The 22,382-nt window shown below is 40.7% G+C and overlaps 2 protein-coding genes across 3 annotated transcripts in view; one reads left to right on the forward strand and one right to left on the reverse strand.

The window, feature by feature from the left end:
- Nucleotides 1-13,676, forward strand: LOC311255659 (uncharacterized protein). Of its 2 annotated transcripts, XM_084350306.1 has the most exons (8): nt 1-230; nt 1,005-1,134; nt 3,190-3,283; nt 3,773-3,906; nt 4,059-4,201; nt 4,383-4,580; nt 5,116-5,257; nt 13,588-13,676. In XM_084350306.1, exons 1-7 carry the CDS (start codon nt 220-222, stop codon nt 5,231-5,233), a joined length of 828 nt encoding a protein of 275 aa, XP_084206432.1. In that variant the 5' UTR covers nt 1-219; the 3' UTR covers nt 5,234-5,257; nt 13,588-13,676. The 2 variants fall into 2 exon arrangements, with proteins under 2 accessions (XP_084206432.1, XP_084206431.1); XM_084350305.1 differs by lacking the exon at nt 13,588-13,676 and having other exon boundaries at nt 5,116-5,555.
- The window catches only part of golim4a (golgi integral membrane protein 4a), a 20,946-nt gene continuing 8,432 nt past the window's right edge, over nt 9,869-22,382 (reverse strand). The window contains exons 2-16 of the mRNA XM_084350304.1: nt 19,663-19,737; nt 19,229-19,278; nt 18,855-18,908; nt 18,462-18,612; nt 17,896-17,978; nt 17,566-17,649; nt 16,504-16,710; nt 16,164-16,415; nt 15,416-15,702; nt 14,373-14,458; nt 14,188-14,261; nt 13,565-13,765; nt 13,388-13,456; nt 13,147-13,236; nt 9,869-11,081 (exon numbers count right to left, since the gene is read on the reverse strand). Of these exons, the coding sequence (XP_084206430.1) occupies nt 10,926-11,081; nt 13,147-13,236; nt 13,388-13,456; nt 13,565-13,765; nt 14,188-14,261; nt 14,373-14,458; nt 15,416-15,702; nt 16,164-16,415; nt 16,504-16,710; nt 17,566-17,649; nt 17,896-17,978; nt 18,462-18,612; nt 18,855-18,908; nt 19,229-19,278; nt 19,663-19,737 (1,919 nt within the window). The 3' untranslated portion in view covers nt 9,869-10,925. The remainder of the gene's footprint in view (nt 11,082-13,146; nt 13,237-13,387; nt 13,457-13,564; nt 13,766-14,187; nt 14,262-14,372; nt 14,459-15,415; nt 15,703-16,163; nt 16,416-16,503; nt 16,711-17,565; nt 17,650-17,895; nt 17,979-18,461; nt 18,613-18,854; nt 18,909-19,228; nt 19,279-19,662; nt 19,738-22,382) is intronic.

Consider the following 22,382-nt stretch of genomic DNA (forward strand, 5'->3'; position numbering starts at 1 on the left):
TGTGGAGAGAAAAAAAACAAAAAACAAGCGTCTCACCTGCAGCAGCAGTGGGTCCTGAGCGGTGCCGAGCCAGCAAACAGGACGGTAAACTTTCTCTCGGTGAATACCAACAAACCCAGCGGGCTCCATGGGTCACAGCTACAGCTCTACAGGGCCAAACCGAGCCGTTCACAGGGTGTTCAAGAAGGCCAGGGGAGTTTCTCACACGCCGATTGGGACATGTCAGAAAGGTAAACTGTGGTATCGTGTCCAGTGATGTTGTGTCGTTGGCCAATTTAATGATCAAGTGCAAGAGACGTCTCAGCTAGTTTTACTTGCCTTTATATTTTATGAGAGACCTAGCTTAGCTCACACTGAACTGCAGCACAACGAAAAGAAAAGAAAGAAGAAAAATACTGAACAAGTTTTGATGCTTTTGAATTATTTCAAGAGACCGTGTAGCTGTTTTATTGTATTTTATTTTTGTCTTTTATTAGCTTATAATTCTGTTTGCATTGTGTGCTCTGTTACTTGCCAAACACTTAAGCTAAAAAAAAACTTCCCACTATATCCACCAAAATGTAAGCTAGCTACCTGAAGATAACTTAAATTAACAACCTTTACAGTTGCATTTCAAATAACATGAATACATGTCAAACCATTTTATAGTGGTACAGCAGCATAGCGAATAATTACTAGACGAGCAGTATCAACAGAGACCCCAGTGTCCAGCTATCTCCTGCATACAGCGGCTATTATAAGCTAATAGCACCTGCTCAGGTGTCCCCTGCTGCCATGGCAACGGGTGCTAATCTGCATTGTCAGGCCCAGTTCACTGAAACTCTACCCACTCGGCCGGTGGTCAGGGTTTCACACACACCAGGGCTTACATTACGAAAAAGACAGCTCCCCTTCAGGGTCAGGGACCAAAGATGTGACAGTGTCCTGGATGAACCTAAACTACATCTCTTCTTCTTCTTCTTCTTCTTCTTCTTCTTCTTCTTCCTCCTCTCTTTGTCTCTCAGTTCTTCAGGTGTGAACACTCTCAGTGGCAGTTTTCCCAAATCCCACTCGTCCCAGTACTCTGACCCCGGGGTCGCGCGCACACCGCTCTCTGTGGACCACAGTCCTGATTCTGGACTAGCATCTACACCTGTGAGTGGCACACATGCACACACACACACATGCACACACACACACACACACACACACACACACACTATCCCTAAGGCACTGTGCTCCTTTCACGCCTGTCGCTTTGACTCCTCCATCTTCTTACCTCTCCTGTGTCCTCCCCCTTTTTTCCTCATCATCCTTCCATCTTCCAATCCTCCCATTTCAGCCGTCCTCTCATTGTGAACCGTATTCTCAGTCTGTTCTCCGTGCTATTTATTTTACCCCTCAGGCCAGTGGCTTCTTGCCTAGATTGCTATGCAGAATGATTTTTCACCCACTTGACTTTTTAAATAAGGAAAGATGAAAAATGGCTTCTCACCTAATCCTCCCTGTGTTCCATGCACTGGTTCTTACTTAAAAACATTCTGCACACTCATGACTCCCCAAGGTGCATGGCTTAAAATCCAGCAGCAAAAATTAATTTTCTAACGAATTTTATTGCAGAGTAGAAAATGCTGAGTGATTTATTTATTTATTTTTTTAGCACTGAACCTGTGCATCTTGTTGTTTAGTGTTGAATAAATGATAAAAACAAACGTCGTCAGCTATGCAGCTAGCCTTGATACTACATTCATAACGTAGTTTTTGCCATGCACATGAGTTTAATCTAAAACTATATGAACAAATCATCTAGAGTCTGATCAAAATTAGATTTTTGAGTCCGATACCAATATTAGAAAGTAGAAAATTCCGATATTGAATATATCCGTGAATGTACGCACATATTTTGCAATTATCCTTGTGACAAAGATATGTAATCAAGGCAGGATATTTTATAGTTGACATCAGTGCACTGACACAATATTTTTTGCTGGGAATTTAATAATTATACATTTCCCCAAGCACTTTTTTCTGCAGGTTTTCATATCGGTACATATAGTACACCATAAATGCTGATACAGCTATATCTGTGAGTGGCCAGCATCAGCCAATCACATCGCTCGGGTTCAATATTAATCCATATTTTCTATTCCAATTATTTGCAGATCCTCCTGATTTGAGTCTGCATATTTGACTTTCTAAACCACTTTTTTCACAAGATGTGGATTGGAGAGTGTGTCTCAGTCTGTCAAGTTGTATTTTATTAATTATCTGCTGTGTTTTTCTTATGATGTATTGAGGTCACCTGGGGTAGTTTTGCAAGTATCCAGTCCACAACGAGGGGTGGTCAATAGAGTGAGGTCTAGAGTAACAGAGGGAGGTGTTAAGTTACAAAGACCAAGTAAGGGTGACCAAGATGAGTGCAAGGGGGTTGAAAAGGTCAAGTCAGGAGAAGAAGTCTGGTACTGCATCCCACTGAAGAACAGAAAATTGCAATTTATCGTAGTGCCTTGCATTACTATTCCGAGGATGGCACTGCTGGAACAAAAGACCCACAAGCTGAAAAATGAAATATTTCAATGTTAAAGGGTAGATTCACATGCTCAATTTATTTAACAGCAGTGTCGGGTTCGATCTGCTATTTGACTGTCCACACTGAAATACTGCAGATCGGTACTGGCAGATATATCTGTGAAGGGATATAAGTATCGAGGAAAGCAATAAGGGATGGAGTACAGCTGAGGAAGAAGGAGGCTGATAATAAAACATAAGTGGGTCTTCACTTCACCCTGTTAACACATGTGGCAGTATAGGTTAATGGTCTTAGAAATGACCCATTGATTTTTGCAACATACTAACTGCACACTCAGGCATTACAGTTTATATTTCACTAATGGGATGCTACGGTAGATTAAACTTCAGTGCGTCTCCTGTTCTCCCATATATACTCTGGTTTTGTCCACCATGATGAAATGTAGTGTGACTGTGTTGAATTTCAGCTGACTTGAACCTGGATATCAGTGAGTGCATTTGGGTTAAACTTGGGGCAAGAATATGACTCATCACTGGTGTCTTCAGCATTATACTGTATGCTCCAAAGTAGGGCTGGCCAATGTATTGATAGCCTCTAACGATTAGATTTTAATGATAGTGGGTGGATTGATGCATCTCACCCTCATTTTTCATCCTGTTCCCTTTTTCTTTTTCGGACAGCTTCCATCGAGTCGGTTCCGGTTTGTGTCCTGGCATCGCCTGGAGCAGTGTGATGTCACAGGTGACCAGCTGACCTGCCCCAGGGTCAGAGAAGGTCTGGACCACCACTGCTGTGGCCTTTACACTCTGATAGAAATACATGCAGCATTAGTAGGAGTGTCGGATGGAAGATGTGATAAGAACTTTTCATGCACTGCTGCACTGCGGCTTCTTAGTTTGAGAGAATTCCTTCAGAAATGTTCAATTTAGGTTTTGTAGGCGTAAAAAGAAACGGTGAATCTTACAACCAGCCATTGGAAAGTCGGATTTAATGTTTATGCTGCAGTGACCTGCATTTCTAGAGCTGCATTTTAAATGAAAGACTACTTGACTAAATGATTTGAGCATTCAAAGAACAAAATCTCAGCTGAAAAAGAAGCAATTCAAGCTGTAGCATCTCTTCCATTTATGTGTTGCTTTCATTTCATGTGAGTCTCATTTAATTTTGCAGATCAAGACATAGTACTGTGACAAAGAATCTTTTTTTTTATTTTTACTTGATGAATGATGATGTGAACATTGTTTTGACAATGTCATCAAAAAGGGCCATCAGAAGGGGAGCTGTTTCAAAGAGAGGGGGATGTCATCTGTTTGGAGAGAGGGAGAAGAGGGAGGAGGAGAGAAGAGGAAGGACAGAGGTGGGAGGAGAGACTGCAAGAGAACTGGGAAAACTGTCTGGTAAGTCGGCAAACATTCTGTGTATGTTTAATGTTGAAAATAAACAGTACAAGAGAAGATTGAAGACAGAAATTTTGGGAGGGATTGAGGGAGTTAAGAGGAGGGAAGGGAAGGAGGAGGAGCCTGATGATTCTCCCACCGTCTCCTCTCAGGAGTTAAATCTGTCCTACCAGAACTTGGGCGACCCCTTCCAGCAAGAGAATTTCCTCCGGATCCTCCGCCGGTTGATCCGTGTGGAGAAACTACAACTGGTCGACAATTCCCTCACCAACCTGAGTTCTGTACGTCTGCCAAGGTATGAACCACACTACCCAGAATGCACCACAACTCCCTCACCTGTACAGCAATCTTACCTCCCAGTGTAGAGGTCTTTATTCTTCCCTTTATGTCTCCTTCCTTCAATATAATGCTATTATAGGTGACAACAACCCCAAAAATAAAAGCTAAATCTTATTTAAATCTTTATCTTCGGGCAGGTGCAGAATGCTAAACCTGCAGCGGAACCACCTGGTGTGTCTGCGTCAGCTGCCAAAGCTCCCAGCAGTGGAGCACCTCTGTCTGTCTGAGAACGCCATCAGCTCCCTGGGGGGACTGGGAGCTCTGGGGAACAGCCCGCTCCGCTCCCTCAACCTGACCCGCAACCCAGTGACCTTCACTCAGAACTACCGTGCACAGTGAGAAGACAAAGATTTAAAGGATAAGTTCACCCAGAAGTGGAAAGTCAGTCATTGTCTAGCAAAACATTTTTGGAGCCTCACAACAAAAGTGGAAGCCCCAAGATCCCAAAGTGATTTGAAAATACAATATTAACAACCTCAACGCGCTGTCAAGCTCGTCTTAAAAAGGTTGTAATGCCTTCGTCAAATCAATTTGGGATCCTGGTGGTCCAGTGACGTGGATTACGCCAGACAAGCTGTTTTTTTAATTTTTTTTACATTTTAAGTCCTCATCTACTTCAGTGGTTTAGGAGAATGCTGCAACACTGTTTTGCTGTGAAACTCCAGAAATGTTTTGTGGACTATGAAACAATTTTTCATCGGCATGAGCCGGTGACAATGGCTGAATTGTCATTTTTGTGTAATCTCATCCTTTAAGGTAAAAAATTTATCAAAGCAGTGAACAGAGACCGCTAGAGTAACATATTAGGCAGGTTGATTTTTATTTTTTCTCTAATAGTTTCTCACTCTCTCTGCTTTTCCCTCTGTGCAGTGTTTTCCTCTGTTTGCCAAAGCTGGAGATCCTGGATGGAATCCCCAAGCTGCCAGAAGACTCTCTGCCCACCCGACTACAGTTCCCAGAAACCACCAGGATGTGCAACATTTTATGACATTCTTCCGTGGATGTGTACGGGGTCAGTTCTCCCATTCCTACAGCACTTGAACAGATGACAAGACTTCAGCAAAAGTACTCATCAGCAAACTTTGAAGTTACAGACTCATCTACACATATTGTGTCACAACAGTTGCCGAAACTTTTTAGACCATTCTTTGTCACAGCAAATGTGGTAATGTGCTCCAAGGCCATGCAAAACGCTTTTTATATGTAGTACCAATTATACATATATTGATGTAATATAGATTGATATATTTGTGAGATTTTTTTTATATATCAAATACAAATGTTTTGATAATAAATTGAAAATACCACCAGATTTGTATTCAGTCTTGAGCTGAATGTGGGGCAGCACAGTGATGTATATCGAGTGCTCATGACGGACTTTGGCTGTGATGGAGTGAAAGAGAGAGAAGGCTCATCAGATGCTGCATGACTCATCTCTACCAGCTCGACATCTCTCAGGACTTTGCCGAGCCAACACACTCACACTCTCTCTGTCTGCTACAACCACACACAGGAGAATTTTTATCTTAGATACAACTATAGAAACACGATCGCAGCCAACTGAAATGCAGCGTCTCGTACGGATTCCTGAGTTTTTAATGCGTCTGCAGTGTCCATCTGTAATATGTGAGAAGAGGAACAGGACATCCGCTTTCGAGGCTTATCAAACATTTAGTGTCCAGACTCCCCGGGATAATGGCCTCTTGTGTCCTCTGACTGACTGGGTAATGACCCGTGAGCCTCATGCACACACACACACGCACACACAAAAACATGTACACAAAGAGTAATCCTTGGTGGCCTGCAAAGTTACACTGGCAGGATTTAATCCCACGGAAAGTGTGTGTACTGTTGGTACAGTGAAGTGCTTTGGATAAAAGAATAAAGCAAACAGCATCCATACTCAGTGATGGAATGTAACTAAGTACATTTACTCAAGTATTGTACTTATTTATATTTTGATCTGCTTGTATTTTACTTATTTCTATTTTCTGCTACAATTTTAAGGAGAAATGTTGGACTCTTTACTCCACTACATTTATTTGATAACTTAAGTTACTAGTTACTTTGTAGATTGTATGTTGCATCAGAGCCAAAGCAGCACATTCTAAATTTAATTTATTTTATCTTCAATCAGATGAAAAAAACAAAAAAAACAACAGATTCCTATAATCAGGAAAAGTCAGTCGAACCATAATATAAAGTATATACATGTAAACATATGTAAACACAGGTAATTAATAAATGTATTGGAATACATTTTTAAAAAGGCACCCTGCATTTAACATATGTTAACATGTATTACTTGCTTTCACTTGTAATTTTGATACTAAAGTACATTTATTCCAGAAAATTACTTTGTCAGTACAATAGTTGCCTCCAAAATTTAGTAGAATCGACGTATCAAGTAACAGAAAATGGAAATACTCAAGTCCATACGTATACATGAGTACAGTACTTGAGTAAATGTACTGAGTTACATTCCATCACTTAGTGTGGATGTCATTTGCTTTATTCTTTTATCAAAAGCACTTTAGAGGAAGTAAGAAAGTAATATTGTAACACAATATCTATTTTTACTCAAGTATGACTGAGCACTTTTTACAACACTGTCCACACTGTCATACATAAATTAGTGTTGAAGAGGTTACACTTGATTTATTCATCCATCGCAGCAGTGTATTCTTTAATAGCGGTTACATTTTCAGCCTGCACCTGAAGCGTAAACACACTTTGTTATCCGATACCCCACGACACATGTATGAATACCGCATACATGCATATACACAAGGCTCAAGTATGAACTGGGGGCACAGAAGCAGCACTCGCCTTTTCTTCCATCACAGTAATGAAGAGAAACACAGTTTTAAGCAGCCGGTATCTCTCTAACAAGCATGCAGCCGGGCACAAACTACCAGTTACATGCCTCATTGGGATTCGTTTAAGTGTGGAAGATTGTTGGTGCAATTGCGTGCAGGGAGACGGAGATAGAAAACTAAGTGTGCAGCCTGCGAGTGAGAGATCGTTACTGCTGCAGAGAGAGAGAGACGGTGTAATGAGCTCGCTGGATCCTTGTGTACTGCAAACAGGATCCAGGTCAAGAAGAAAGGCTCCAAGTGATGGTTTCAAGATGCTGTCAATTATCTGCGCAGCCCATTCCGACGCTGTGATCTCTTCCAACATGGTTGTAAAATAGGAAAGGAGTTTGAGTTGATTTTCCCACCCAAAAAAAAAAAAATGTGGGTGGAAGGCAGAAAAAAAAAATTTCTTTTCATAGCTTGCAGCTTCAGCTTTCAAGTAAATCTTGCTCTGGCGTTAAATGGAAGATTTGAGAATTGGTGGCAGTCGTGTGGGCACGCATCTCAAGATAGACGCAGGCTCCAGGCATCGACACGTTGGAATTATTCATGCCTGGTAATTCAGCCATGAAATGATGACTGAGAGAGCGCAAGAATGTGAGGAATGTGGAGGAGTTATCATCTCTGCCATTGCTTGTCACTGTAAGAATGTGTGTGCTGGCGTCTCCCCGTGGCCTGCTATTAGCACAGTAATGAGACACCTGTTACTCTCGTACTCCTGCAGCATCCCACGGTCCCTCTTGGGAGATCAACAATCGCACAACAGCGGAGGGGTGATAGCAGGAAAAAAGAAGAAAAAAAACACAGGGACGGTGACAGGAAGTGAGAGGTAGAGCATAAAGAGAGACTGAGAAGAGGAAGGATGATTTGATTGAGTCTGTGCCGGGGACAAATGTTGTTCATTAGAGGTAATTGCCTTTCTCCGTCAACCTCCCCTCGTTTGATTTTCATTTCATCCTGATTTGTCGGTTCATTTCCCATGTGAGCGAGTTCACACACAATCTTCTCACCTCTCAGCTCCCAACCTGAAAAAAGAGGCCAAGGGAGGAACAGAGCTGGCAGGATTTGTCCTGGAGAAGAGACGTGTCTGGCAGTGCAGGCGTGATCGACTGAGCGCCCCATGATCTGTAAACTCGAGCATGAATATTTATGGTTTCCTTTCCTCCTGCTTGATACATATTTATGATCATCTTGTCACTGTTTGAAAATAGACTCGACAGAGGAATGCGAGTCGAGAGTACGTGCATCTATCCATTTTATCGGTCGTGTCAGGCGACAGGATAACAGCAGTAGTGGAGCATCCCGACAACTTCCTCTGGATGCTTCACGGGATCTCCAGTTGCTCTCCGGCAAAATGCAGATTCAGTATTTATACACTATACATATTTATGATCACTAGGAAGCGAAAGACATGCCTACGAATATTGTTGTGGCATTATGTGTGTTAAAGATTTGGTGGATTGACATGCCTTCACCAATGTTACTTAGAAGGGTACGGAGACAAAGGGAGGCCAAAGGCTTTGTCAATTTGAAAGACAAAGAAACAGTAAGCATAGACCTTGAATATAAATGACACCGTAAACTGTCTATTAAGGATTTTCCAATTCAATTTTGAGTAATTTTTCTTTTTGAATATGTTTTAATTTCATATATTTAATTTTTACATATTCAGGACTTTTTTTAGAGCTTATTGTTACATTTCCGGGTTTGATTTTTCTGTTTTGTTTCAGGTTTTCTTTTCTTTTTTTTTTAGTTTTGAGTCTTTATTTTACTTCCATATTTTTTATTTACTTTTTTTTTTTTTACACAGGTTTAGATCTTATTCTTTGAGGTTTAGAATTTTTTAAAAAGCCTAATGAACCTAATTTTTTTTATTTTCAGATCTTTTTCATTTTGATTCACAATTAGTTGAATCATTTTGCCTTTAAAATGTCACAGAATGCTTAGAAACACTGATCAAAGACATTGGCTAATTGCTTGATTCATCTTGATTTGTGTACAATCACACATCACTATCATCCTAACATTTGAAAGCTGGAACCAGAGAAAGTTTGGCATTTTTTATCGTCGAATGACTCAAACAATTGAGTATCAAAAAAATTGGAAATTTTCTGTTGACCCACAAATTGATGAATCAGTTTAATGGTTTCAGATTAAATACCCAGGGTATACTTTTCTCATGAATGAAAATAGAAAAATAGTGTTGTTGAGTAACTATACTGTCGCACCAGACTAACAACATAATGGATCTAAATATGTTTTAATGTTTTTTCCTTGATTTTCATTAAGTCTGTTCAGAAAAGATGTAACGTCAAAATCAAAAGTAGGTATCACAGCGGTAACAAAACTTTTTTCAAACTTTTCAGCACCTGATTCCTACATTTTACTTCTGTTGTCGCAAGAATTGCTGGGACTACAGTATCTTATATTCTTCCCTAAATGCTAAAGGAAATAATGAAGAGGCTTCCCATAAGTTATAGAGGAATAAACCAAATTTATCTCTTTTTTTTAATTATTTCTTCTTCTGAAGTTTTCTCACAGCTCATCTTAACTTTGAGGAAAGCGTTACCTGCTACAAGAACATTAAAAAAGGCTCACGGGTAGCTTACATCCTAAAATGAACTTTTAACACTTCATAATACTTCCATCTTCTGGGCTAGTGGCGCCGTGGAATCTCCCCCACATTAATCCTCTACCAAAGACAGACTCAAGACCTGAAATCGTGTCCTCAAAAATGTGAGAGTACAGAATGAGACAACACAATCTCCATGACCTGAAATCCTTTGACCTCTTTATTCCACACACACCGTTCAGGTGACAAACGTGGTTCAATACAATCAAAATCCCACTGTTTTGTATCAAATATAACTGGTGGAAAAATGTACAAATTATCAGCATTTATTTTTACTGCACATTGTACAGTAGACTACAGATTTTGCAATAAATTGCATTAAGTTTGTGAATTTAATTCACACCAGCAGTCAACATTAAAACAGCCCCGATTTAAGGCTGTGCTGAAGCACTACGCGACAGGTTCAGCACCAACTGGCATCCTCTCATCTCTCCTTTCCTATTGAAATGCTTTTCCAACTGTAAAATGACTAAGACCTAGAAGAGGTTTCCAAGAATGGAAAGGCACATGTCAGTGTGACACTGAGCACAGAACGGCTTCACCAGAAATGTCTCTTTTGACTGGCATTTGTAGAAATATCCTGTGAAAGTACTCCTGCAAATGAGCTTCAAGAAGTCGGTAAAAGCCATCATGACACAAACTTTTTACGATTGTCAAAGTTGTTACAATCAACAATAAATAACAGAAAACGACTTGATTGATTGGAATGACAGGAGGTAAATTAAAATAATCTGAGCTCTACAAAGAATACGACTGTTTGCATAAAACATACATATAAAAGGCCTGAAACATGAGGACATCAGAATAACATAATTTATCTTTGCTTTCTTTACACGTACTCAAAGACACACGATGAAAATACATTCTCTGCCTGGTTAAAAAAAAAACACATCAGGCAATCAGGCAGACGTGCGAGAAGACAGAAAAGTAAATTAATAAAAACAGAGACAATACAGTATATGTTCCATTTCCACCTAATAAATTCTGTCCGTTTCCACAGTGTAAGCTGCTCAGTTCCATCCCACAGTGTTTGGAATAGCATCCCATCTTCTGGGCATAAAATCCCAATTTTCCTACTTGGAATTCTGAACGGATGGCTGGTTTTATTCCTCTGGGAATCGAGGGAAAGAAAGACCTGATTGGCTCCGTGGGGGCGACCGAAAAGGCACTAAAAGTCTGAAAAGTCTGTCTTACATTTCTGCCCTCCGATTGGTTCCCTTGTCTCGACCAGCCGTCTCATCTTCTGCCTCCTCTTCCTCCTCTTCGTAATTCTCTTCCTCGTTATTCTCTGCCCCTTTTTTATGATCGCCCTCCTGTCTTGGTCCCTCCTGGTTTTTGACTTCATCCTGGAGGAGATCACAAGCACACGACTATTTATTAGCCTTTATAATTACATTTTGGATACTTTTCCACTAAAGATGATACTTTTATACACGTGTAGATATTCCTGCCACAATTTAACTTAGTGGAAATACTTTTTGTCATTTTTTAAACTCATGATTACATGCCATTTTAGACAAGGAGGAAGGACAATCAAGTATGTAAGCCTGACAATAGCATAGCTAACTTTTTCAATTCACAAAAATGTTTAAAAACAAAGTCAGTCCCTATAAAATCTATGGTTTGTGAGGGTGTTCACAAATTAGCATGTTTCCACTTCTTATCCATCTGTAGGATTGTAACACACTGGAACTTGATTCGATTGTGTATAAGTGGAAGCAGAGACACTTTTGTAAAAGGTTGAATAGAAAAACACCTCTGTCAGAACAACTGTACAAGAGTGGATGAATGAAGCTGAATGGAGTGAAAGCTCCACTGAGCTCAAATTACAGAGAAACATAAGTACGTCCACTCACGAGGTGACTGGGTCTGAGTATGAAACACAAGTCAGTACAAGAAGTGGAGGGACAAAGAACCTTTCAGATACACCATCATATCAAGTTATATGATCTTAAATTAGGTGTTTCATCTGCATGATAATTATCTGATTAACACATCTGAAGTCTTTTAGAACGACCACAAACAGACAAAATGAATCTACACATTCATCATTACACGCACAAGACTGACTGTGCAGAGTTTGTAGCAAACAAAAACAAACCCTAGGGATTATAAATAAATGAATGACATTGTCTAAGCCTACGGAGGTCAGGAGTCAGGGTCAGTTACAGAACAGAGAGCAAGAGGAAGAGTCAAATGTCTTGCTCAAGGACACTTCAGCAAGCAGGGCTGCTGGTTTTCAGAGGGGTTGGATATGGGGTTGTTTATATCTCTGGAGATCACATCACTTCTTAAAAATGACTGACTAAACAAACCATTTACAAAATTGTGTGAATAGGACTAGTAAATATACTTTATCATTAACTTTTTATTAACATTTTATATTTAAAGAATATAAAATGCGTGTGAGATTCTCCATTCAGATTTCCAAATTAAATAAACCAAGCCCCGATGGTGACATGACACCCCAACAGACTCAACACCTGATCTCTCTCATTTACCAGAACACACACGGGTAAGGTTCAAGTTTCAGGGCCAAAACAGAGGCACGCACGCACACACACACACGCTGACACACCTTTATCTCTGTGTAGCCGATACAGCGAATACGTCAGTGTTATGAATATTACTTTCCAGATTTGTCCTCGAAACAAATATACCTAGTACTACAGGTGTTTTCTGCTGTAAGTGTTTCAGGGTGTGATGTTACTCAGGAGCTGGGACGGGATCCACTTAGAAGCCCCCGGGGAATAAAAATGGATTTTCCAGTTGTTCCATGCTGTGTTAATTATTATTGTTAATAATTGCTCATTTTTAGGTTAATTACTTCTATGTTGGGTGCCTAACTAGAAAATGTGGACATTTAAAATGTTCAAAAAACATTATTTTTCTCATACTGTCAATTGCTGCACCACCTTCTATTCACCCTCTGCCTTCCCGCTGTATTAGTGCCCGTCTCTTCAGGAAAGCCCAGTGAGCACTCACAGACCTGAGCAGGCATCGCCCACCTTGTTTAATCACAAGGGTGGTGACTGTATATTTAGCTAAATAACAACCTTACAGAAGTCCTGACAGCTCGTTTGAAGGCAGTTTCTGAATTCGGGCTCTGTGCGTTTCTCTGTGGATCGACCTTTTTGAAACTTGTATGTAGCACAATTGACTACTGATGTCTGTATCTCCTTCCATACACATGAACTGCCAGATGTTCAACCCACAAGCAAGGGGTTTCACCCGAAATTCAAAATGTGCACAAAATATTGACACCGATGGCAAGTTTTTCGATAAATCGTTGAAGCTTGAATGTTAGAAAAAGTTGAGCTGTGGGGATAAAATGCAGTACTGTACAATTTCAAATGCCTTGAGGAAATAGCTAAAGATCTCCTGATTCTGGTTCCCTGCAGCAGAACCTACCTGTTCCATGTTCTCCTCATTATATGGATCCTCTCCTTCCTCCTCCACCTCCTCCTCTCTCTTCTGCCCACCAGCTATGTCCTCCTGTGCCTTCAGGACACCAAAAACAAGACAAAAGAATTGCATGAAAATGAAAATATAAATAAAAATATAGAAGTCTCATGTAGTGGTGAGACATACAGTACTTTACAGATTTGTTCCTAATATATAAAGCATGTGTCAGAGCATCAATGTTACACACCTCATCCTCTACTTCCTCCTGGTACTGGTCATCCAGCGTGTCTTCCTGTTGATCTGGGTTTCCAGCCATCTGAACACACACAAGTAAAAAAAAAACATCATTTAATTTCAATCATTTATTTGATTGATGCTAAAAGAAGCTTCTGTGTGTTTTACTGTTCTCCGGACGGTCACTCACCACCAGTTCCTCTTCCACAGCAGGTTGTTGTGGGTGTGTGTCTCTGTGCTGGGCTGGCGCTGCCGGCTCCTCTTCCTCTTCTACCACCTCCTCTTCCTCCTCTGGGACCTTGTGGTGGTGTTGCTCATCTTCGGCCTCCTCAAACTCGTCCTCTCCCTGGTTGTTGGGGTCATCCTCGGGGTCCAGCTCGCCGTCTACACCCTGCAGACGAAGAGATCGGGGTGAAACGACAGAAAAAGAGAGTGATGGTGAGAAACATATATTAAGAGCAACTGATGTGATGAAAAGGACGCACTAAAACTGTAGTATAGAGGATTTATAATCGACTGTGTTTGGCAGCATTAAAGTGACGGTGGCAGTCAGTGTACTGTAATGTTGTATTAATAGCCTTGTTGGTATTCAGGAGACTTAATAGACTGCTGGGTTTGACTGACAGGTGGAAGATGAATGTGCCAGCGCAGGACAGTGGGCAGGGAGGATGAAAGAAGCGATTTGTGGACGGATGGCTGAATGGACGTATGACACATGATACACTGGTGCGAATGTTAAGTGAGTGAATGAGCTGAGAGGAAAAGACAGACGATGAGGACGCGTGTGTGAACAGATGGAGAGACTGCCGTCACCTGCTGATGTGGCGGCACTCTGTGATCCACTTCTTGTTTCTCCTCCTCCTCGTGTAACATATGAACATCTCTCTCTGTTAACACACACACACACAACACATTTAAATGTATTTTAAGAGGATGTAATGATAAACTGTTAAGACTGTTCATCCAGGATTTTATTTGTACTGGTAATCTCTCCTCACCTGTCTCACCGTCTTCGTCATCGTTGTGATGATCCTCGTCTCCTTGAACAATATCATTGTCCATATTCTCATACTCGGTTCTCTTCCTGATAAGAGCAATGACAGTCAGAGGAGCCACAACAAAGCAGAACAACATGTTTTGTATGGCATTTGTGTGGTAGCACTGTTCCTTAGGTAGAAAACATCTGCTTTAAAGACCCTTTCTTCTTTGCACAAATGTAAACAAAGCATCACATGTTTCCTCCTGGATAGTCGATGTGTGTGTTAATGTTCAGATCAGAGAATAATTAGTTTGGTGAGCGGCAAACATCCCTGCAAATTACTACTTCCAGTTTGCAGGAAGGAGGTTTTATTACCAGCTGACATTAATCAATAAAACACTGGTCTTATTAAGTGTTCCTTATGACATTTCTTTAAGAACAAAATAATTAAGAAAAGCAGCCATGGTTGACTGAGCTGCTGATTCTTTATTTCCAACAAGACTAAAGATAAAACACACCAGGTGTAGGTCAGTTCATCATTTCACTTTCTTCTTGTCAAGAAGACTTTATACTTCTCATCCAATACAATTCAGAAATAAATACTTTTTACTCCACTACATTAGTAGTTATTTTGCAGATTTGGATTGATGATACAAAATATGATCAACAAAAAAAATACGTTGTAACCTGACGTGAAAAATGAGATCTTCTGTTTCTCTCAGTTGTTTGTTTCAGTAGTTTAATGCTGCTGGACAGTGGATTTCTTTGTGAAGGACGAGGGTCAGACTTTATGCACCTGAAGTATTTCTACACTGTGGTTTTGCTACTTTTACTTCAGTAAAAGTACTTCTTCCACCACTGCTAATACTATTTTTGATGATTTTAACAGAATTAATTCAATTGCATTTACTTTCTTTGTATTTGCATAGAAACAGAAATAAATGAATATATCTGCATTGCTTGATATCTTTAAGTTTAAGTAAAAAAATGTATTTTTTGTAATTTGGGCAAACTCCTTGTGCACCTGATTTCAAGTGACCGTGATTCTAATTTACATCTGACCTCTGATGCTCGTCTCTCAGCATCTTCTCCCGTCTGTCGGCCTCCTTGTGATGCTGCTGCTCTCTCTCCTGCTCCTCCTTCAGTTTCTGCTCCCTCTCCTTCAGCACCCTGTCTCTCTGGGCCTGCAGGGCCTCCTGATGCAGCTGCATCTGCCTACGCTCCTCGGCCCGTTGAGCCTCCAGGCGCTGCTGCTCCTGCTGCTGCTCGTAGGCCGACTTCTCACGTTCCACCTGGGCGTGCGCCTCATGCGGCAGCTGGGCCTCCGGATGCAGTTCCAGATGGGGACCCTTTTGAGAGGACAAATGGATACAAAAAGGGAACAGCATGTACTGTAAAGTGTAGAGAATTAGAACGACTTAAACACACAGACGCGCTGCTAATTTGAGACATAAAGGTAGAGGTAGGGTATAATTCATCCTTTGGGGAAGTTTAATAGATGAAAATGACAGCAGAAAACAATGAACACAACACATAATGAGCAAGCTGTCATTAATCAAAGAGGTAAGGTTGTAATTTATTCTGAGAATTACAGCTAAATGACTAGCACTTCACTTTGAGCAGTAGCTGTGTCCCCGGTCCCCGACACACATGATTAATCTATGATTGGCAGGTTTGTTATAGAGCTCCAAGAAGGTAATCTGAAACAGTTTTAATGACACCATATGTAAACAAATTTTAAAAGAAATCCTTTGAAGGCTGGTTTCAATCTTGTTTAGGCGAGAATGAGGGGTCTTAAAACAGTTCTGACCGGCTGTGGGTGGCGCCTCTGTCGCTCCAGGGCGTTCTCATCTGCCTGTTCCGGTTCTGGCTCCTCCTCTTCCTCCTGCTGCTCATCCTGTTGTTGGTCCGGGTCCTCCTCCAGCTTCTGAGGCTGTCCTGCTTGAGCCATCTCCTCCTCCGCCAGCTCCCTCCTCCTCTCGGCCTCACCCTCTCCATCGTCCTCCTTGTCTGACACGGTGTGCTGGGACTGGGCGTGCACCTCCTCCCCTTGATGGTCCAACTGAAGACAAGGCAACAAGAGAGATAATTAGATTTGTGTGTTTTCACATTCACAGATAATTAAGTGATCCCAAAGAATCCCACATTACCTTGGACTCAGTGTCCTGGTGTAGCTGATGATGTTCCTCATGGGCAGGCTCATCTTTGTTAGGCTCGTCCTGCTGGGCTTCATGAACGTGGGACTCGGGGGCTATGGCAGCTGCCTGTGGCTGCGGAGGGGCACGGTTTTGTTCAGACTGTCTCTGAATCTGACTGTGCAGGGTGTCCTTCAGCTGCTTGTATTCATCCACCTGCACCTAAAGAGAACAAACACAACGACAGGAGGAACAATAAGAGAGAAAATTCTGGGGGAATAGAAAATCTCTGAAAGAAATAACCTGACAATAGATCAGCCCCACCACACTTTATTCATACACACATACTTTCTAACCAGACCAGGGGGCTAAATTCAAGAAGTGTTTGCCAAACTCCTCCCCCCTCTCTCTTTGTCCCTCCATTATATCTTTCTGGCTGATTGGCTGGAACGTGTTTTAGATGCACTGCTCTGACAGCCTCGACTAAACCAAACCCCCTGGAGAGAAGGAAAGAGTTGTTTGTGAGTGTGTGTGTGTTTGTGCCTGTTCAACCAGAAGCACTGATGGAAACCAGGACAGGCTTTAAAATACATTAGCAAATGCAGACACACAGAGAGGAAGAGAGAGTGGAGAGTGAGTGAATATCCATCAATGCAGACAGAGAGGAGAAAAGCATTTTAAATGAACTTTTCAAATGTTCAATAAACCATTCGGGCATTTCAAAGGTCGCTCTCAGGGGGAAACAGCAACAACTGATCTAATTACCTAAAAACCAACTAAAACCTCAGGCATCTTTACTTCTTCTCTACTGGAGATTTTACAGTCCACTGCAACAAATGTTTTTTCTGCTTTATTAAGAAAGTAAAAGTTAAGATAAGGCTGGGAGGAAATGGGGAGGGAACAGAAACTCTTTCCAGTCATTCTATAAATTACATGTCTAAATCTTCCAATTAAATTTGCAACACTGGATGGGGAGAAAAAAATATGTGACCACAACACTTGTGGTGCAGCAGTCCAGCATCAATCAGATGCCTGAAGTAAAGAGTGAGCCTGCTGCTCTGTGCTGCTGCCGTCTACCTGAGCTGCAGCCAGTGCACTCTTGTGGTCTTCTAGTGTCAGTGCCAGCTGGTCGTGCGATGCCTTCAGGTCCTGATGGCGAACCTGAACACAAATGTGAAACAAAACAGCATGAATGACCCATTTATTTTTATGGAAGTTTCACATTTTGCTGCTGAGGTAAGAATTCAAGCACATGTTTTTCTAATTTTGCTGTCACATTTTCATGAGTGACTGACTTATTTCTTCTATTTCAGAGAAGCAGATAGCATTTCAGATTTCAGACCGCAACATTTTGTGTCTCTACACACTAAAAGAGAGAAGACAATTTTCTTTTTTATTTAGTCTCACCTGTGCATCCTGTAGCTGCGTGTGAATGTCATGGTGAGCTTTCCTCAGCTGTTTATTTTCCTCCCTCAAGTTATATATATTATCTGCCATCGGAAACAGGAAACACATTAACAGAAATCATGCATCTAAACAATCAATATTCTACTGCAAAGCATACTCAAAAATAATCTGAATCACTGTATTTTTTATCCTTATGAATCATGTTACAAACCCTGGTGCCACTTGTTGGTATATACCTGCTTGAAGCACTTGCCACATAATTTTGTCTATAAATAAATAAGTCATTTTAAGTGATAAGGCTGGAGGTGTAAGAGACTAAATAGATCTAAGCATCTTCTCATAAAGGACGTATACTTGGCTTCAGACATGCAGTATTTCATAAAGTCAGAAGATGGAGACAAAGAATGTTTAATGATGTCACTACTTCAGAACGCTATATTGCATTTGTACGATGCATGTGTGTGCAACTGAGTGGTGTGTGTGTGTGTGTGTGTGTGTGTGTGTGTGTGTGTGTGTGTGTGTGTGTGTGTGTGTGTGTGTGAGAGAGAGAGAGAGACCATCAGTACCTTTGAGTTGACCGATTTCTGACTCTTTGACCTGCTGCAGTTTATCGAAGCGATCTTTGTGTTCGTCCAGCAGCCGGCTATGGTCCTCGCCCTGGACCTGGTGCTGGTCCTGCAGCTCGTAATACTGCTTCTTCAGGTCGTCGTGCTGGTTCTGACCAACAGGAAAAAGAACTACCGTCATCATATGATCTACGGGTTGTTTCTACATAACATAAAAGCATATACTCATGAAAGCAAAAGTGACAAACAGATAAACTTTACATCAAAGAGGGGAAGGATGTAGCGTGGTTCAGTCAGAGAGACAGGCGAAAGGAACAAAGAAGCTTAAATATGAGGATGTCTGTGTTAAAGATAAGAACGGCATAAGATTGTGTTTGTTCTAATGATCTGTACCTTCAGCATCTGATGTTGCACTTGTAGAGAGTTCATTCTGCTGCTGGCATCTTGCTGTTTGAGCATAAAAGAAACAATAACAACACAAAATGAAACCAGTGACTTTGTAGTCCAGGCTAAATTGTACTGTTACAACAGATAATGGCGATGAGATTAATTATATCTGATAAGGGGGGGTTGTAGTACCAGCATTTGTGTTGTGATTTTCAAAACACAGTCACGCTACAAAGCACTTTACGAATTAACAAAGCAATGCAAGCAAACAGAAAAACATGGAGGTCAGGCAATTAGAGATGGATTAAAGGGTTTATACAAGATATCTATAAATGATGATACTTAGTCAGAGCAGAGGGGGTAATTATGTGGAAACACACCTTCTCCTTGTTGAGTGACTGTTGTGCTTCCAGTTTATAAACCAGATAATCTAGAAAAGAGAAACAGCACGGATCAAACTATTTTATTTTTTCTTTAATTTTAACCAGTTTGTTGAGAAATAATGTGCTTTGATGGAGAAGAATACAACACTACAATACTGACATCAAGTTGAGGTTCATTCTACATCTCAGTCCATTCACAAAAAAAACATATGCTCCCTTGTAAAATACTATCTGTGATGCTACAGATGGAGTTGAAACCAGTATTACATCACAATTCAATTACACATTTTATTTAGCAGAAGCCTTTGTCCAAAGTGACCTACAATAATACTGTCATCCAGGCTTTTATGAAAGTATAGTCAGAATTCCCCACAGCTCTTTTGAATGGAGACCTCCCTTCAAGAGTCAGAGCTGAGTGTTATTTTTCTCACCTTCTTTGGTCTTTTTGTGCTCTAACCTCTCCTTCTGAAGAGACTTCTCTAACCTGGAGCGATGCTCGTACACCACTGAACATGGGAAGAGAGGGATGGAGAGAGAAAACATGGAGGTTTGGTGAAATCTGTTTGGGCCAGGCAGACAGTAAACTAAACAAGAAAGAGAGACTGAACACAAATATGTACACTGCACAAAACATATACAGTCGCAAACTGTCATTTAAGACAGAAAGCGGATGTGCATTTCATGGCTGATACGAGAGCCAGGTGTGATATTTATTCATCTCAGTACATGACAGCTCCTCCATCGACAGGAAGCTGCGGTATTCCTCACAAGACCGGTGGTCCAAAGGTGTTTACATACTCTAAACTACTACTGTGGTGCAGTTCAGGCTGCTTCTGTGCCTGGTGGGTGGTGTCTGCCACAAGAGTAAAATCATGAGGGAATACAGGTGATTACAGGAGAGTTTATGAAGCAGTCTGAGAGGTAAATAATGTCAACATAATTCATAGTGAAAAATATTCTCCAACATTCTTTTATAACTTTGTATGTCTCTTTATTTGAAATGAGATCCTGCTTTAGCTCTTACATTCACTTCTAATCTCTCCAGTTGTCCTCCCCGCAATCTCACACATATTCTTCTTTTATTCCCACCATCTTTTTCTTTTATTACCTTCATCAGATTCAAAATGGAATCCAATGAAACGGAAATAATCCCTGTGGGGAATTAGGGTCATTGTAGCAGCAGAGATACAGTAACACGGCATAACATGGTGTTCTGAAGCGGATACAACAGATAATTACACATGCAAACAATGCGCCAAATAATTTAGTAATGGCAGGTTTGCATGCTGCAGGCCCTTTCTTGTCAAAATGGTCATCTCACCTGCTCTACTCATCCTGGCTTTTGTTCATCCAATGAAGCCTCACTGATAAGCAGGTGACTGAGTGAAGTTTCCATAAAACTCCTGTGAGCCTGAATAGTCTAGACAAACAGACTGTTGAGGATCAGCGTTCGTGTGTGTTTGTTTGTACATAATCTGGCAGAAGTGAGTTGGAGTTGGTAACAAAAACCAAATGGAACAAAAGAGGAAGGAAGATTAGGGAAGATGAATGGAAGGAAAGGAGGGAAAATATTTAAATGAGACAATTTAAACTGTAAACATCTAAAAAGTGAATATACATGTTACTCAGTTTAAATATGGACTGTGATTTAAATGTCCTTTTTAATGATTCAGATTCAAATTCAGTTTTCCACACATTGAGCTGGATACTAGTCTGTATCTAGTCTGCAAAGGCCTGTGCAGTGTTATACCTCTGATGCAGCATGCAATCTGCAAAGTAACAAGTATCTAAAATTATTAAATAATTGTAGAGAGTAAAAAGTACAATAATTGCCCCCAAAGTGTAATGGAGTGAAGATATTGATCCAAAAAATGGAAATACTCAAAGTAAAGTTCCTCAAAATTGTACTTAAGTACAGTACCTAAGTACATTTACGTAGGTCCATTGCATCATTGTTCTGTTGTCACAGCTCTGCCTTGCACAAGCATGTGACAAACTCTTTTGTTTTACGGTCATTTTGTTTTGTTTGCACATGTGGATGAACTGTAAATACTTTAAGCTCATTGACTTACTGTATGTGCACTTAGATATAAGACTAAATGTATTTAGTAGATACAAGTGCCTCACCTCAATAACTCTCCTTGTCTGATTTGCAAGTTTTCTAGTGTACCATTATTGTTGTGGATCTGCAAGTAGTAGTAATAAAAAGTGTACTACTACTTATGATAACCTATTATTATTAGCTAGTTGTCTCTATACAGTCAACATTGGCTGGTAAGTTTCTTTGTTTTGGTGGCTGACAGTAACAGTAGCTGCCATCATCAAAACTTTGCTCATAAACACTGTGTGACCTTAGCCTCAGTTCATTTGTTCAAGAAATGCATTACCGCAATAATCCAATATGAAAATACACACCAACGCTAAAGTCACAATTGAATTACCATGTATTCTGGCACTAATCCCTAGTCGTGGTCTTGTGCCAGCCTCTGATTGAAACAAGAAACCCACCCAAAACAAGACAACCTGGTATGTGAATACTAAGTCATCTCTTCTTCCAGTTTCTTCTCTGTGACTCTCCTGCCTTTGGGTTGGGGGGCTGGGCGGTCTAACTGATGATGTGGCTGTTCCTCCTTCTGAGTGCCAACTCAACAGATTCCAAGATAAACTTTAAGATACGCGGAATTTCCTAATAATTTCATTGAAGATAAAGAGGCAGAAGAAGTGAAGGAGAGAGAAACGACTGTAGGAACAGAGAAGTGGCCAAAAAAAAGAGAAGCAGAGTGAAACAGAGGAAAGCTCACACAGATGAGAGAGGGAGGGCAAAGATAAATACACAGACTGAAGGGAAAGAGACAGTCAAGGAAACACACACACACAGTAAGAGAAAGAATGAGACAGACTTGGAATTCTGGTTTTATAAGGAGACTAATGGATATCTCAACTAAAAACATTAAGTTCAAACTGATTAGCTCAATAGCTTGGTGGTTATCTAATGGAACTATTTAAGCCTCTGATAATGTAGGAACATGTCCTCTGAACAGGGACATGGTTACAGCCCAGTGATGGTTGCTCTTCATCAGATCTTTGCCCAAATTCACATTACTTTATTAGTCAGCCCAGACTAATGCTGCTTTCGGGTCAACGTCAGAGG

The sequence above is a fragment of the Pagrus pagrus genome, assembly GCF_965226575.1.
Source record: "Pagrus pagrus genome assembly, chromosome: 4".
Taxonomy (NCBI): domain Eukaryota; kingdom Metazoa; phylum Chordata; class Actinopteri; order Spariformes; family Sparidae; genus Pagrus; species Pagrus pagrus.

Bases quoted from the DNA above. Each gene is read 5' to 3' on its own strand.
- LOC311255659 (XM_084350306.1), top strand. The intron at 3,907-4,058 runs GTAAGTCGGCAA...GTCTCCTCTCAG, and splicing joins AGAACTGGGAAAACTGTCTG to GAGTTAAATCTGTCCTACCA. The intron at 4,202-4,382 runs GTATGAACCACA...ATCTTCGGGCAG, and splicing joins AGTTCTGTACGTCTGCCAAG to GTGCAGAATGCTAAACCTGC.